At 38.0% G+C, this 14862-nt stretch overlaps 1 protein-coding gene across 2 annotated transcripts in view; it reads left to right on the top strand.

Annotated features, from left to right (window-relative positions):
- LOC6052854 (transient receptor potential protein) overlaps window positions 1-14862 on the top strand; it is a 35316-nt gene that overhangs the window by 3020 nt on the left and 17434 nt on the right. For both annotated transcript variants that reach the window (XM_038259018.1, XM_038259015.1), the window contains exons 2-6: window positions 9867-10011; window positions 10071-10166; window positions 10245-10387; window positions 10922-11123; window positions 11196-11369. In XM_038259018.1, coding sequence (XP_038114946.1) covers window positions 9867-10011; window positions 10071-10166; window positions 10245-10387; window positions 10922-11123; window positions 11196-11369 — 760 coding nt within the window. The remainder of the gene's footprint in view (window positions 1-9866; window positions 10012-10070; window positions 10167-10244; window positions 10388-10921; window positions 11124-11195; window positions 11370-14862) is intronic.

Here is a 14862-nt window from a genome sequence, read left to right as displayed (position 1 = left end):
GTGTTCTAACTTCGTTTTTACGTCAAAAGTACCATTACTAAGGTTGCTCATATAGTTTTAAAGAAAAAACTCAATGTTTATATTTATTTTCAATTTCAATTCAATTCGGTTTTATTGGTGAATAATCAAGATACAATGAGTAATTTTGAAGTGCATTACAGAGTTTTGGAGTTCCTTTCAGCTGTGTGTTGCATCATAATCCATTTTGGAACAATTATTTCTTTAACTAAGGCCTAGTGGCCTAGTGAGTAAGAAAATGTTTATATTTAATTAACTAAGTTAATAAGCATTTTAACAAAATATATATAAATTTTAGGTAAATTTGTTGAAAGGCACAATTTTTCCAGAAATTTATACAAACTAGTTTTGTTCATATAAGTATCGATTTATCTTGCATTTTAAACTGAATTCGATGCACAAATCAACAGTTTTACACTTTGATGAAATTTGTTCAGTCGAAAATGCCGAAAACACATATAAAGAGATTTTTTTAAAAAAAGGTCCTGTAAGCTATTGTGTTTCATACGCTTTAAAAAAACTCTAGATATTATTTATTATTTACAAACTTATTTTACCTTCTTCTCGTGGTAAATTGACCAATGAATCTGAAAAAGCATTCCGTTTTCCTATTCAAAATCATGTTTATTGAGAAAATCATGACACTTTGAAAAGATTAAAATATTTCTAATCATCAACATTTTCTTAATTATAGTTAACTAACTTTTTGATCTTTTCAAAATTTTATGAAAAGTTCTAATTGAGGTACTTGAACACTTCTCTACCACGTTCAATATGATTCCATACCATTCCGTACAAATTTAATTTGTACTCTTCATTTTGCGGAAAAATCTCAAGCCTATCAAAGATACCCGGCTATCAAAGTTACCCCGTTTTACGGTACTTGATATGTTAAATGAAACAGTTCATCCAGTTGAATAGCTTATATCGGCAAATGAGTTTTCCATATTTATAAAAACATGATGATATTTTAAGAAGCTACATACATGTAAATTGGTAAAATGTCTACGTTTTGGAATTAGATCACATTGTGTATATTTGAAATATGACTTAAAAGCCTTTTTAACTGTAAAACATTAAATAGTGAGTTTTTTTTAAATGGCTAAAATGTGACAATTGGCTAGCACTTGAAAAGTTCAAACTTGAAAATGAAAGAACTCGTTTTGATAATCTAGGGGAACAGCATCTGAGCAGTTCTCTCAGATTTCGGTCATTCGATTTTTTTTTTTGTATTTTTTAATCCGAATTTTAATTTTGTGACTTCGGCATGCCCAAAGAAGCCATTTTGCATCATTAGTTTGTCCATATAATATTCCATACAAATTTGGCAGCTGTTCGTACCAAAATGATGTGGGTAATTCTCTACCAACTCACACGAAATCGGGAAAATTGCCTCGAACCCTCTTCGATTTGCGTGAACTTTTGTCCTAAGGTTTTCCAATAGTTGGCAGCATGAAACGTTAATGAGATAGAAACTTGGTGTCAAAGGGACTTTTATGTAAAATTAGACGCCTGATTTGATGGCGTACTCAGAATTCCGAAAAAAAACGTAATTATCATCGAAAAAACACTTTAAAAAGTTTTAAATACTCTGCCATTTTCCGTAACTTGACTGTAAAAAAATTGGAGCATGTCATTTTAAGGGAAATTTGATGTACTTTTCGAATCTACATTGACCCGTGTCTGTTGCGGGTGACCATGAACGGCCATGATCAACGACGACCAACATTTTCAAAACTTTTTTTTCGTAAAATCGTGATAACTCGTGATGTTTATAAGCAAACCCCTTATTTTTGTACATCAAATTTTTTGTAATTGTTTTTTTTTTTTTTTTTTTTTTTTTTAATTCCGAATTTCTCACTCCACAGCAAAGCTGGGAACATTCACCTACCTCTATGTTTATTTTGAGGTTAGGCTCGGACGGCTTGCACAATCCAGTGAGATATATATCTCTGTTAAGGATGTGCATCTTCAACAATTACAGAAAATTATTTATATACTAATATTATGTTGTTCGGTGAACAATAAGTGACGATAAGGATGATCGTCGGTGGGCGGGCGATGTGCGTTGAGCGGTGGGCGGCGGGCGTGGGCGAAGGGCGGCGGGCGGCGGGCTTGAGCGGTGGGCGGCGAGCGGTAGGCGGCGGGCGGTGGGCGGCGGGCGGTGGGCGGCGGGCGGTTGGCGGTTGTGGCATGGCGGAAAGAAAGCAGTTTTTGGGTGGTTAATGGCAGATATTATTGCAGATATTGCTCGATTTTTTGCTTTAGGTATGACTTCAGTTGACATTTGAAGGTTATTTGGGCGGGGGATTGTTTGATGAAATCAGGTAGTTTGTTGTACTGATAGCAACCAGAATAACTAAGACACCTTTTCCCGAATTCTGTATGCGGCAACGTGGTTCTTAGGTCTCCAGTCTGTCGCGTTATCCGTGCATGGTCCACACGGACTGGGTTGAAGTTATGATGCGTTGTAGGATTGTGCATTATGTTGTACATGTGAACGTAGATTTGGAACATGTGAAGAGCTCTTATGGTAAGAAATGAGTGATTCACATCGTTGTACAGCGAGCGTCTCGGATATAAAGCAGGTTTCCTCAGAATCGTTCTAATGCATCGATTTTGCAGCGTTTGTAGTTCTCTCAGGTTAACCTTGTTGGCAGTACCCCAATTGATGACCAAGTACTGCAGACGTGAATGAATCAGCGAGGCGTAGAGGCTTTTCAACCAGCGAAAAGGTAGAAACGACGAAATTTTACGTAGAACTCCACATGCAGGTGCAATCTTCTTCTTCAGTTGGTCGATGTGAGGCTTCCAATTAAGCGTCTCATCAAGTACCAGTCCTAAGTACTTCAAGCTCGAGACTTTTTTGATCTCAGTGGTGTTGATGGCAACAGCAGGCAGCTCTGGAACAGTCCGTTGCGGTGAATGGAATATCATGAACACCGTTTTGGAGAGGTTCAGGAACAAGAGGTTGGACGTGAAGTATTCGTTGAGGGTTTGTAGATCAGCTTGCATCATTTGGGTGATATGTACGGCGTCCTTGTGACTGTAGGTGATCACTGTGTCATCAGCAAAGAGGCGTACTTTCCCAAACAGTTGAACGCGGGATAGATCATTAATGAAAATGATGAACAATAACGGTCCCAGTACACTTCCTTGAGGTACTCCAGTGTCGATAATTGCTGAATCTCCATTGATTCCGTTTGAGTTCACAAACTGCATCCGGTTGGAGAGATAGGATCTAAGAAGACTTAGAGCAGCCCCGCGAATACCGTAACGCTCCAGTTTTTGTAACAGCAAACCATGGTTAATGACATCGAACGCCTTCTTTAAGTCTAGAAACAGACTTCCAGTGAATCGCTTGCCATCCAGATCCTGATAGATGTCATCAAGTAGCTCAGAAGTAGCAGTGCGGGTGCTGCTCCCACGTCGGAATCCATACTGGTTTTTGTACAGCAGCTCGAGCGAGTTCAAGAAACTCTTGATTCTTGACGCAATCAGCTGTTCGATGATTTTATTCAGCACAGACAAAACCGAGATCGGTCTATAGTTATTCACGTCCGTGGGATCACCAGACTTGAAGATTGGAACGACACGTGCAGATTTCAGTTGATCCGGATACCGTCCAGTCAGTATTATTTCGTTGAAAATATCTCGAAGAATGCACGAAAACGCCAGCTTGTGTTTTTTCAGTGCGGCTGCGGTGATGTTGTCTGGTCCTGGAGACTTGCTGCAATCTAGCTTGTTGATCAGCAGGAGGACCTCTTCAGACGTTGTTGGGTGGAGATACATCGTAGTGTCAATCCGACGTAACGTGTTGAACTTAAGGACGTTTCTGTCACTGATGATCGTTGAGGCCAGATTGCTTCCCACGGTACAGAAGTGTTTATTCAGCTCGTAGCTCACTGTTACAGGGTCTGTAACTTCGGTGCCTTCAATTTTCAGCTTCATTTCCTTGACGCTTCCTGCTGCTTTCCCCAAGATCTCATTCAAACATCTCCTACACTGCTTCGTAGATGAACTCGAAAGTTGGCGATAGTAGTAGTTCCTCTTACACTCCTCTTTCTTCGATTGAACCTTTTTGGAAGCATGTTTCAACAACGATTTGGTCTGCATGTCTAGCGGGTTGGTTCTGCTTTTCTTAAGGAGCTTTTCCTTAATCGCCAAGAGTTTCCATAGGTCCAACGTCATCCAAGGGCAGTGTCCTTTAATCTTGGCTTCCACTGATACCGTTTTTGTCACTGATTTTTTTATTTCATTGAACTTGTCAGTAATGAACGCAATTTTTTCATTTGCATTCATGCCATCTGGCATGTTTTCAAGCGCGGAGGAGAACAAGGTGTTGAGACGTTGGTGGTCGACAATCTGCTTCTCCAAGACTCGAAGCTTCTTGGTTGCATGCCAGTTGAATGAAGAAACAAGGATAGAATGGTCGCTTGCTTCGGTGAAGATGGTTTCATTAAGGAGTGTGTCAGCAAAGGTAGTTGTGCATATCATGTGATCCAGGATGTTCCCACTTGATGGTCGCGTTGCCACTGTATTCGTTACTTGAACATTAAACGAATCCAGTAGGCGTAGATACTCCTGAACAGCAGGACTCGTCGTGATGTTCACGGGAACGTTGAAATCCCCAGCAAGGATAACATGCTCACTTGGTAATTCACTCAAAATCTTGTCAATGATTTCAAGGGTCGCTCCAAAAGGATAGCTCGGTGGACGATACACGGCAACAAGATCGATTGGTTTCCCAGCATGTTGCAGGTGTAAACAAATGTAGTGGCAGCCATTTATGTTCACGTTCTTGGTGACGAAACATTTCAATTTGTCACGAAAGTAAACCACCAGACCTCCATGCGAATCCGAACGTGATGAGAATACAGCAGAGTAGCCTTCAATTCCGTACAGTTCAGTGCAGCCTTCTTTCACCCAGGTTTCGCCAACAATCAGCACGTCAACAGGAGATTTATACCGATGAAGAAATTCTTTGATGTTGTCGAATTTATCCAGTCGATTCATACCCCTTATATTCCATTGAAAAACCCTCAGTGCCACCGAAACGTTTACTTTATTACAAATACAATCTTCAATACAATCAAAGGACACATTTTTTACAATACATGAAGCCATTTTTTATAAATAAACAAGTAAAACAGTAAAAATAACGACCCGTTCCCTAGCGACGCTTTGGATCTTGCTCGATAACAGAAGACGATGAAATTGGGCCGCTTAGAGACATTTCCAAGCCACGTTTAGAGCTGAGTTTGTTCAGTTTCTGCAAGTCGTTACGGTTTTGGATGTATTCCACCTTCGATTTGTCCGTTTTCTTCACCAGGATGACTCCATTCCGCCCCGGCCAGACGTACTTCAGATCCAGTTGCTCCTGAACTTCCTTCACCTCCCTAAGCAGAGCCAATCCGTGAGGGGTCATTTCATCCCGCAGCATAACCCGTCCAGATTTGCCGCTGTAGCAGCCTCCTAGCATAGAAACCTGCACTTGTCCAACCTCCTTCTTCTTAGCAAAGAACTGTTCCTTGTTGGGTTCAGATGCAAAAACGATTCTGATGGGGGGACTTCGGCTCTCCGATTTCGAGTCACGCAATCTCTTCACATCAGAGAAGAAATCCTCAGTGATGTTGAGACCCAGTACAGCAGCAAAACGAGTCACAGCTTCCCCAAGATTCTCGTCTTTCACCTCCGGAACTCCCAGGAGAATGGCATTGCACGACAGTGCAGAACGACGATATCTGTCCACCTCACCTTCCAGACGGTTGACGGTTTCGCTCAGCTGGACATACTTCCCCTCGACAACGCCAACAGATCCTTTCAGCGTGTGTTGCTCGTTCTCCAACCTCTTTATGTTGTCACAAACTTCGTCGAACTTGTGAGCCAAGAAATTCTGACTCTTCTCAATCTCCCCTACAGCCTTCGACACGTATTTCCTGGTGCTGTGCTGCTCCTCCTTCAGGTTCTTGATCTCGCTGACAACCTTCTGGAACTCAGCCAACAGCAGACTTTCCGTGTTCGCTGCACTCGTCGCTTTCAGGTGGATCTCCTGACATAATACCGAGCAGAAGTAATCCTTCTTCTTCCACTTGGCTATCGCGTTCCCGATGATCTTCTTGCACTTGAAGTGATGGCATGCGTGACAGTTCACGCACTCCAGCACCTTTGCCGCATTCGGCTCAGCAGTCTCACAGATTGCGCAGTAAATTTCGTTTTCCGCATCCATTTCATCCGACGACATCCCGTTTGTTTATTTTGTTGAAAAGGTACCACAGTTGATCAGTTCACTCAGTGTTCAATTGTTTGCTCTACAACTGCTCTAGAACATTGTTACACTCTAAAAAATAACCCTGCAAAGTTAAAAAACACGAAATTTTAAAATGAAAATTTTTGTTCTAAATGAAAAAAAAATCTGGGTCAATGTAGATTCGAAAAGTACATTAAACTTCCCTTAAAATGATATGTTCCAAAAAATTTTACAGTTAAGTAACGGAAAATGGCAGAGTTTTTAAAACTTTTTTTAGTGTTTTTTTCGATGAATAATACGTTTTTTTTTTTGGAATTCTGAGTACGCCATCAAATCGGGCGTCTAATTTTACATAAAAGTCCCTTTGACACCAAGTTTCCATCTCATTACCGTTTCAGGCTGCAAAATATTGAAAACACCTCTTTTTTCGAATGTTCAAAAATTGAAGGGGTCGTACTGCCTCTCCGTCACTAGATATCAAACAACGGAACTCGGCTTCGTGATCAAGGAAAGTTTCACGCAAATCGAAGAGGGGTCGGGGCAACTGCTGTGTGAGTTGGCGGAGAATTACCCATGATTTGGAGTCTTTGCCTACACTTGCCTTGGACTACACTAAAAAAATGATACACGGTAAAACAATTTTGATGAATTTTTATTCAACTTTTTGTCGCTAAAACTTGATTTGCAAAAAAAAACTATTTTAATTTTTTTATATGTTTTAGGGGACATCAAAAGCCAACTTTTCAGAATTTCTGGGATGTGCGAAAAATCTTTGACCGAGTTATGATTTTTTAAATCGATACTAATTTCTTAAAAAAAAAAACGTTACTTAATCCACCCTTAAGTGGTTTATGCCTTCCTCACATTTTGAGGGTAATGCTTTCCAAAATAGAAACACAAGGGCGAACCTTTCAGTGTTCTATCAACTTGATTCATTATTCATACCATCAGATTGGGTAAACAGATCTTAATAATTAAGGGCACTTATGTGCTTATAACTTTTGATAGGGTTGTCAGATCTTCAATTTTTTGAACTCGTTGGAAAGGCCTTTCGAATACCTTTCTAAAAATGTATAGCATAAGGAGGTTTCTCATAAAAACCACCCTTTTTACAATCTTCCGGACTTTTGTTAGAATCGTTTTTTTTAGCATAACTTTTGAAGTACTTAACTAAACTTAATAATTTTCAATAGCGACTTATGGGACCCCAAGATGGATCGAATGAGACCAAAAAGGTCCAAATCGGTTCAGCCAGTGTCTAGATAATCCAGTGCAAATTTTTTTGATCAACATCCCACCACCACACAGACATTTGCTCAGAATGTGATTCTGAGTAGATAAGTATACATGAAGCTGGGTCTAGGAGGTCAAATTAAGAATTTTGTTTTCGAGTGATTGTATAGCCTTACCTCAGTAAGGTGAGGAAGGCAAAAACGAAATATCGGTCGCAAAAAAATGTCAACTTCATTTTCCGGTGTAAAATCAAATTTGCAATCAAAAAGTACTTCAGTGAAATTTTGATAAAGTGCACCGTTTTCAAGTTATAGCCAAAGTTTTTTATTTTTTTAAATTAGTGCACATGTTTGCCCACTTTTGAAAAAAATATTTTTTCAAAAGCTGAGAAAATTCTCTATAATTTGCTCTTTTGAACTTTGTTGATACGACCCTTAGTTGCTGAGATATTGCCATGCAAATGATTAAAAGCAGGAAAATTGATGTTTTCTAAGTCTCACTAAAACCACCCACCATTTTCTAATGTCGATATCTCAGTAACTAATGGTCCGATTTTCAATGTTAAAATATGAAACATTTTTTCCGATCTTTTCGAAAACAATATTTTCAAAACTTTTAAATCAAGACTAGCATTTAAAAATAAATCAAATTATTCGCTTTACAGCATTGCCTTGGCGTTCTCGATTGCGAGATTCCCATCGAAACTAGGTGTCCGAAAGCTTGATTGTTGAGGCAATTGCAAACCTCTTTTAACACCTACAGCTTCCATCCACCTCGGGATTCGAACTGACGAGCTTTGGATTGTTAGTCCAACTGCCTACCATTTCATAAGGGCGTAATATGCAATGTTTGTTGCCCTCTAAAAAATAACCCTGCAAAGATAGAAAAAACACGAAATTTTAAAATGAAAAATTTTGTTCTAAATGAAAAATGACCCTTCTGGGTCAATGTAGATTCTAAAAGTACATCAAATTTCCCCCTAAAATGACATGTTCCAAAAAAAAAATTACAGTCGAGTGACGGAAAATGGCAGAGTTTTTAAAACTTTTTTAGTGTTTTTTTTTTTTACGATGAAAAATATGTTTTTTTTTTCGAAATTCTCAGTACGCCATCAAATCAGGCGAAAAATTTTACATAAAATTCCCTTTGACACCAAATGTCTATCCCATCACCGTTTCAGGCTGCAAATTATTAAAAAACACCTCTTTTTTCGCATGTTCAAAAATGGAAGGTGTCGTACCGCCCCTCCGTCACGATATATCAAAAACCGGACCTCAGATTCGTGATCAGGGACAAAAGTTACCCCTTAGGACAAGATTCACGCAAATCGAAGAGGGGTCAGGGCAACTTTTCCCGATTTCGTTTGAGTTGGTAGAGAATTACCCAAAACTTTTGATGAACCTTTTTGATTAAAAATACGTTTTTCCTGGCGTCCAATTTTATACAATAGCACATTTGACACCAATTTTTTATCTCTTTACGGTTTAGAGCTACAAATCACTTAAAAACGTGTCTTAGTAAAAATATAGAAAAAAATGGAAGGAATCGTACAACCTCATTGTTACGAGATATCATAAAATGAAGCTCGTTTTCGTGATTAGGGATGAAAGAGGTCTGGAAAACTTTTTTTTCCAATTTGGTTTGAGTTGTCGGAGATTTAACGTCATGATTCGAATTCCCGGACACTTAATCTTGTTTTATCAATTATTTGGATATAAGTTCGCATTATAAATGTCAAAACTGTGTTATTTGATGAATTCCAACATCAACTTTCATTTAAAGTTTGTTTGAACGGTGTAGTTATTGCCAAACAATTAAGTACAACAAAATTATAAGTTTACCAAAAATGCGAAACATTTCACTTGAAATATTTCATAGGCGTTCGAAGCACCGGGAGGGCAAAGCAGAAATTTATGGTTTCGATTTCCTCAAATTCTAGCAAATTTTTATATAAACTATCGATTGTTTTGATGTTAACAGCTTATTTGAGACCTAAAGAATGCCATTCACTAACATTTCAGTCCAAATTCATGCGATTCATACGTAAAATCGAGTGTCCGGAATTCGAAGCAAAAGTGTCCGGATTTCGAATCAGCTTTCATCAGTGTCCGGGATTCGAAGCACAACAAGTCATTTTAATTTTAAAATTCTGATGAAAAAATGCTAGAAAAGACATATTTTGCATGCATTTTCTTGAAACTGACTGTTTATACTACATCCTGATGATATTTCTATATTTCCAACTTATTACATGATTTTTTGCCAGCTATAACAAAAATGATATGCTACTAAATGTCCGGATTTCGAATCATGACGTTATTTTATTCTGAATATTGCAAAATATGTAATTTATTTTAAATTACAGAATCATCACGGAGTACAAGAACGATCCGGACGAGTTCGACATAAACTGCGTGGACCCGCTGAACCGTTCCGCGTTGATAGCGGCCATCGAGAACGAAAATATCGAACTCATTCGGCTGCTGTTGCAGTCCGGAATTCGCGTTCAAGTAAGTCATTTTGCTCAGTATAAATTTGCTACACGCTAATTTCAATTCCATCACTTCAGGATGCCCTCCTCCACGCCATCAAGGAGGAGTACGTGGAAGCGGTGGAAACGTTACTGCTGTGGGAGGAGGAAAACCACGTGCCCGGAGATCCCTACGTAAGATATGACGCCCATTCATAAATCCCAACTACGCTTTGGTGCTAATCCGGTGCCTGCACCAATTCTCTCTTCCAGAGTTGGGAAGCCGTGGACCGGTCCTCTTCCTCGTTCACCGCCGACATCACGCCGCTGATTTTGGCCGCCCACAAGAACAACTACGAGATCCTGAAGATTCTGCTCGACCGAGGGGCGTCCCTGCCGATGCCTCACGATGTGCGGTAAGTTGTGGGTGGATTGGAGAGGGGTCCTCCTTCCAATGCAAAATCACGTAAAATGATTTATTTAATCACCGACGACGGTGGGGAAAACTGTTGCCACGATGCAAATTTATTAGCAGTACGTGCTAATTCGAGAGGTGGTAAACGACGGCGGTACATCTTGGCATGACCTACCTTAAAATTAAGGAAGCTGCCGGTTTTGGATCTCTCCCGGCATGCCGAGTCACGTTTTGACCAGATTACTTGGAAAGTGGCTAAATCTGAACTCTCGCAATGGAATCATCAAATCATCAGGAATAACGGTGACGATGAAAAGCCGTGGGTTGCGTCCGACTCATCATTATGCATTTACACATTCGTTGCAGTTGTTATATCTTGCCACACAATCGATACATTTTTTAATAGGGTGTAATAAGATATCAAAAATGGTAATTTTGACAAAGTGCACTTGTGGCAAGAAATCAAAGAAGCAATCTTTAAATCTATATTTGTTTGAATTCATGTCCTCAATACATTCTCTTTCGCCTGTGCCAGCTGTGGATGCGACGAGTGTGTAACGTCGAGCGAGCAGGACTCCCTCCGCCACTCCCAGTCACGTATCAACGCGTACCGGGCGCTCTCGTCCAGCTCGCTGATTGCGCTCAGCTCGAAGGATCCGATCTCGACGGCGTTCCACCTGTCCTGGGAGCTGCGCCGGCTCAGCCGCATGGAGTCCGAATTTCGGGCGGAGTACTCGGTAGGTTTTGAACGATGGAATAATGCTTAAAACTGAATACTGTAATGTTATTTTTATCAATTATTCTTTCAGACCATGCGCCTCAACGTGCAGGAATTTGCCACCTCGCTGCTCGACCACGCCCGCACCTCGAACGAGCTCGAAATCATGCTGAACTACAGCCCGGGCGAGATCGACAACTGGGAGCCCGGCGAGCGGCAAACGCTGGAACGGCTCAAGCTAGCGCTCAAGTTCAAGCAGAAATTGGTGAGCCTTCCTTTTGGGATCTCTCCTTAAAACCTTTTATTTTGGATTTGGCAAGGTTCATTTCGTTTAAATGTCAAAGTCAGCAATATGGCCAATTTAGAGTTACAGTAATTGTTCGTTAACTGGGCTGAGAACGTAGCCCAGTCACCAAATGCTGCTCGCTAACTAGGCTGAACGAAACATTGCGAGAGGAACAACGATGCATAATATTTTCGTGATGAAATAGAAAAATTAAATGTTACTCAAATTTATTTACAATGCTTACTTTTCATGTTTGTTTAATTGTTACTTGAAATCAAATAAAGTTTGAAAAAAGTGTTTATTTATTGAACATGAATTTTGCATTCACTAACCCCTCGGTCATTTTGGTTTGTTTTGGTTTTTTGACGTTTGTCTGCTTTTTAACTGGGCTACGGCCCAGTTATCGAGCGCTCAGCTAAAAAGAAGCCCAGTTAAACAACGCCCAGTTACCGAACAACTACTGTATAACCATTTCGTTGAAATAACCGAGTCAATTGAATGTTCAATTCTGTCATATTGACATAAACATTTCAAATAGCATCATGCACTAACCTTGCGTTTTGAGACAAGCACATTGGCATTGGTGGCTTTATAGCTTTCAGCCAAGGAATGATAAGCATCATTTTTCAATCCCCATTTTAAAATAAAAGCAAATTCTGATGTTTCTATGATAGCAAACGAAGAAAAACTTACGTTTTATCGATATATGATCATCCATATTCAATAAAAAAATTTCTTAGTCATTTTATTTAAAAAATGATCATTTTTGAAATCATGAACGTTTATATCTCCCTATTGCCATTGATTTGATTGTATTGAATTTGTTTTGATTCGTTTTTTGTCACCAAAAGTTCATGGCACCTTGTTGCAAAAGGAGGTTAATTTTTGCGTATTTTTATTAAAATGAAATTTTATCCATCACCATTTATTTTGATGAGTTGACAAGGCTACTACACGGCGTGGCTGCACAGCAAAAAAAAAGTTGAATTTAGGAATGTTGAAAATTTAGTTTATTAAATTTTACTTAAAAAAAGTGTAAAAACGTGAACCTTATGAATATTCACCAGAAACCGATGGAAATTCACAAGTTTCTGATGGAATATTATACTTTTTTTTACACAAAATCTGTCATCATTTTAAATTTAGGCCGGTAAAACAGAACTTTCTATGTATAAATCTCAGATGGGGTATCTCGGTTTATAATATTTTGCTCCAGCCACGCCGTGAGCTATATGAACAGGACCTGCTGTTTTCAGGGATTTTGTTTATATTGATTAATTTAAAATCATTTTTTAATGAGGTAACTTTTACTCAATTTTTGAAGTAGGTATCTTATTAAGAACCATCCAAAAACCATTTGGACACTGTTTTTGGAATCTGAGACCCCCCCCCCCCCTCGCGGCAATTGCTATACAAAACAAAAAAAATGTATGGAGCGTGAACAGTCGCTGAGATTATTTAAAGTGAACGATATAAATTTAGCTTAGTTTACAATAATGTCATAAAAATCCTTCAACAAGTTGTTTAAAATAGTGCCCTACAGTACCCTTTTTGATAACGGTTCTTGTAATGCTATGAAAATCATCATTAATCAAAGATTGTTTATCAGGAAGTCAATGATTGCTTCACAAAATTATATAACTTTTGAGACAAATTTCATTAAGATCAAAAATTTCTTCTGGGCCTTAACGAAGGGTTCAACTGGCATAAGCTGATATATTTTGGTGCAAAAAAAATCAAAAAAGAATGTTGACGTGGTTGATGGATGGTCCCATTCCAATTTCTTATATTTAGATTTTCTTGTTTTTTTTCTCTTTAGTTCGCTGTTTTTAAGTTACCAGGCAATTTTATTGGTCATTTTTTCAACTTTAAAAAAATGTTTTCATGAATGAACAGTCATGGACACTATTTAAAAATCTGAACATTTAATTTTTCAGTTCAAATTTAACTTAAAGTGGCTACCTACATCTTGAGAATGATGCAGCTAATCGAAAAATTAAAATTTAACTTTACAATAAAACTGATGTCAAAACAAAATCGAGTTAAAATTTTACTTTTCCAAAACAATTTTTATTTTCAGAAAAATGATAACTCGAAGCAAATTTTTTGTCCATGCTTTTCTTTGGCTCAAAAGTTGACCATACGAGAATTATAAGCTAGTTTTGGACATTTTGATTTTTGGATCATTTACGACCCATCAGGCCTGAAAGGGTTTAATGATACAGATTTTCGAATATTTATTTACCATTTTTGTATGAACAGCTGCCAAAATTGTAAGGAGCCTTGTATGGGTGAACCAATCAAACAAAATGGCTTCTCTGGTCAAAGGATCGGTTCCTAAAAAATTTGTGCCAATTCAAAAATATATATAAAATTCAGTTTCGGTTTTTGGTTTTTGATTGTTTTTTTTTTTTCGAAAAAAATATGTTTTGCCCCTGGTTTTACGGCTCAATTTTGAAGGGGTCTACATAAACTTTGAAAAATATTAGCAATGGAGCAACTCTCTACGAAATCGGCCGATTTCGACCATCTTTATTTTTTTTATTTTTTGATTTAACTCAAACTTAGTGGGGGCCTTCCCTATGACCAAATAAGCTATTTTGCGTAATTGGTTCACCCATACAAGTCTCCATACAATTTTGGCAGCTGTCCATACAAAAATGGTATATAAATATTCAAACAGCTGTAACTTTTGAGTGAATTTTCTGATCAATTTGATGTCTTGGGCAAAGTTGTAGGTATTGTCGAGGACTTTTGAGAAACAAATAGGTGCACGGAAAAAAAATTGCAGATTTTTTTATCGACTTTTTTTCACTAAAACTCAATTTCCCAAAATACGTATTTTTTGATTTTCGAGATTTTTTATATGTTTTAGGGGACAAAAATCCGCAACTTTTGAGCCATAGAGAACCATGGTCAAAAATACTGCCGCCGAGTTATAATTTTTTGAAAAAATAGTTATTTTTGAAAAAAATCGAAGTTTCATGCAAAAACAAGTTTGACATTATTTTTTTATGCAAAATTGAATTTGCAATCGAAAAGTACTTTACAGATTTTTTGATAAAGGGCTCCGAAAGTTTGATTTTAGCAAAATATTTGAAATTTTTCAATTTTTAAAAATAGTGACCATAAGTGACCATTTCTAAAATTTTTTTTTTTTTAAAGTTCAGAAAATTTGCTATAAAATTGTCTAAGAGACATTGAAGGTTGGACCTCGGGTTGCTGAGATAGAGCCGCTTTAAGAAAAAGAAACACGAAAATTGAAGTTTTCAAAATCTCACCAAAAAAACACACCATTTTCTAATGCCGATATATCAGCAATTAATGGTCCGATTTTCAATGTTAATACATGAAACATTCGTGAAATTTTTCGATCTTTTCGAAAAAAATATTTTAAAAATTTTTAAATCAAAACTAGCATTTTAAATGGGCGTTATATTCAATGCTTGGCCCTTTTAAAATGTTAGTCTTG

This window comes from Culex quinquefasciatus, chromosome 1 (genome assembly GCF_015732765.1).
Source record: "Culex quinquefasciatus strain JHB chromosome 1, VPISU_Cqui_1.0_pri_paternal, whole genome shotgun sequence".
NCBI classification, from domain to species: domain Eukaryota; kingdom Metazoa; phylum Arthropoda; class Insecta; order Diptera; family Culicidae; genus Culex; species Culex quinquefasciatus.
This window is presented reverse-complemented; position numbering and strand designations above follow the sequence as displayed.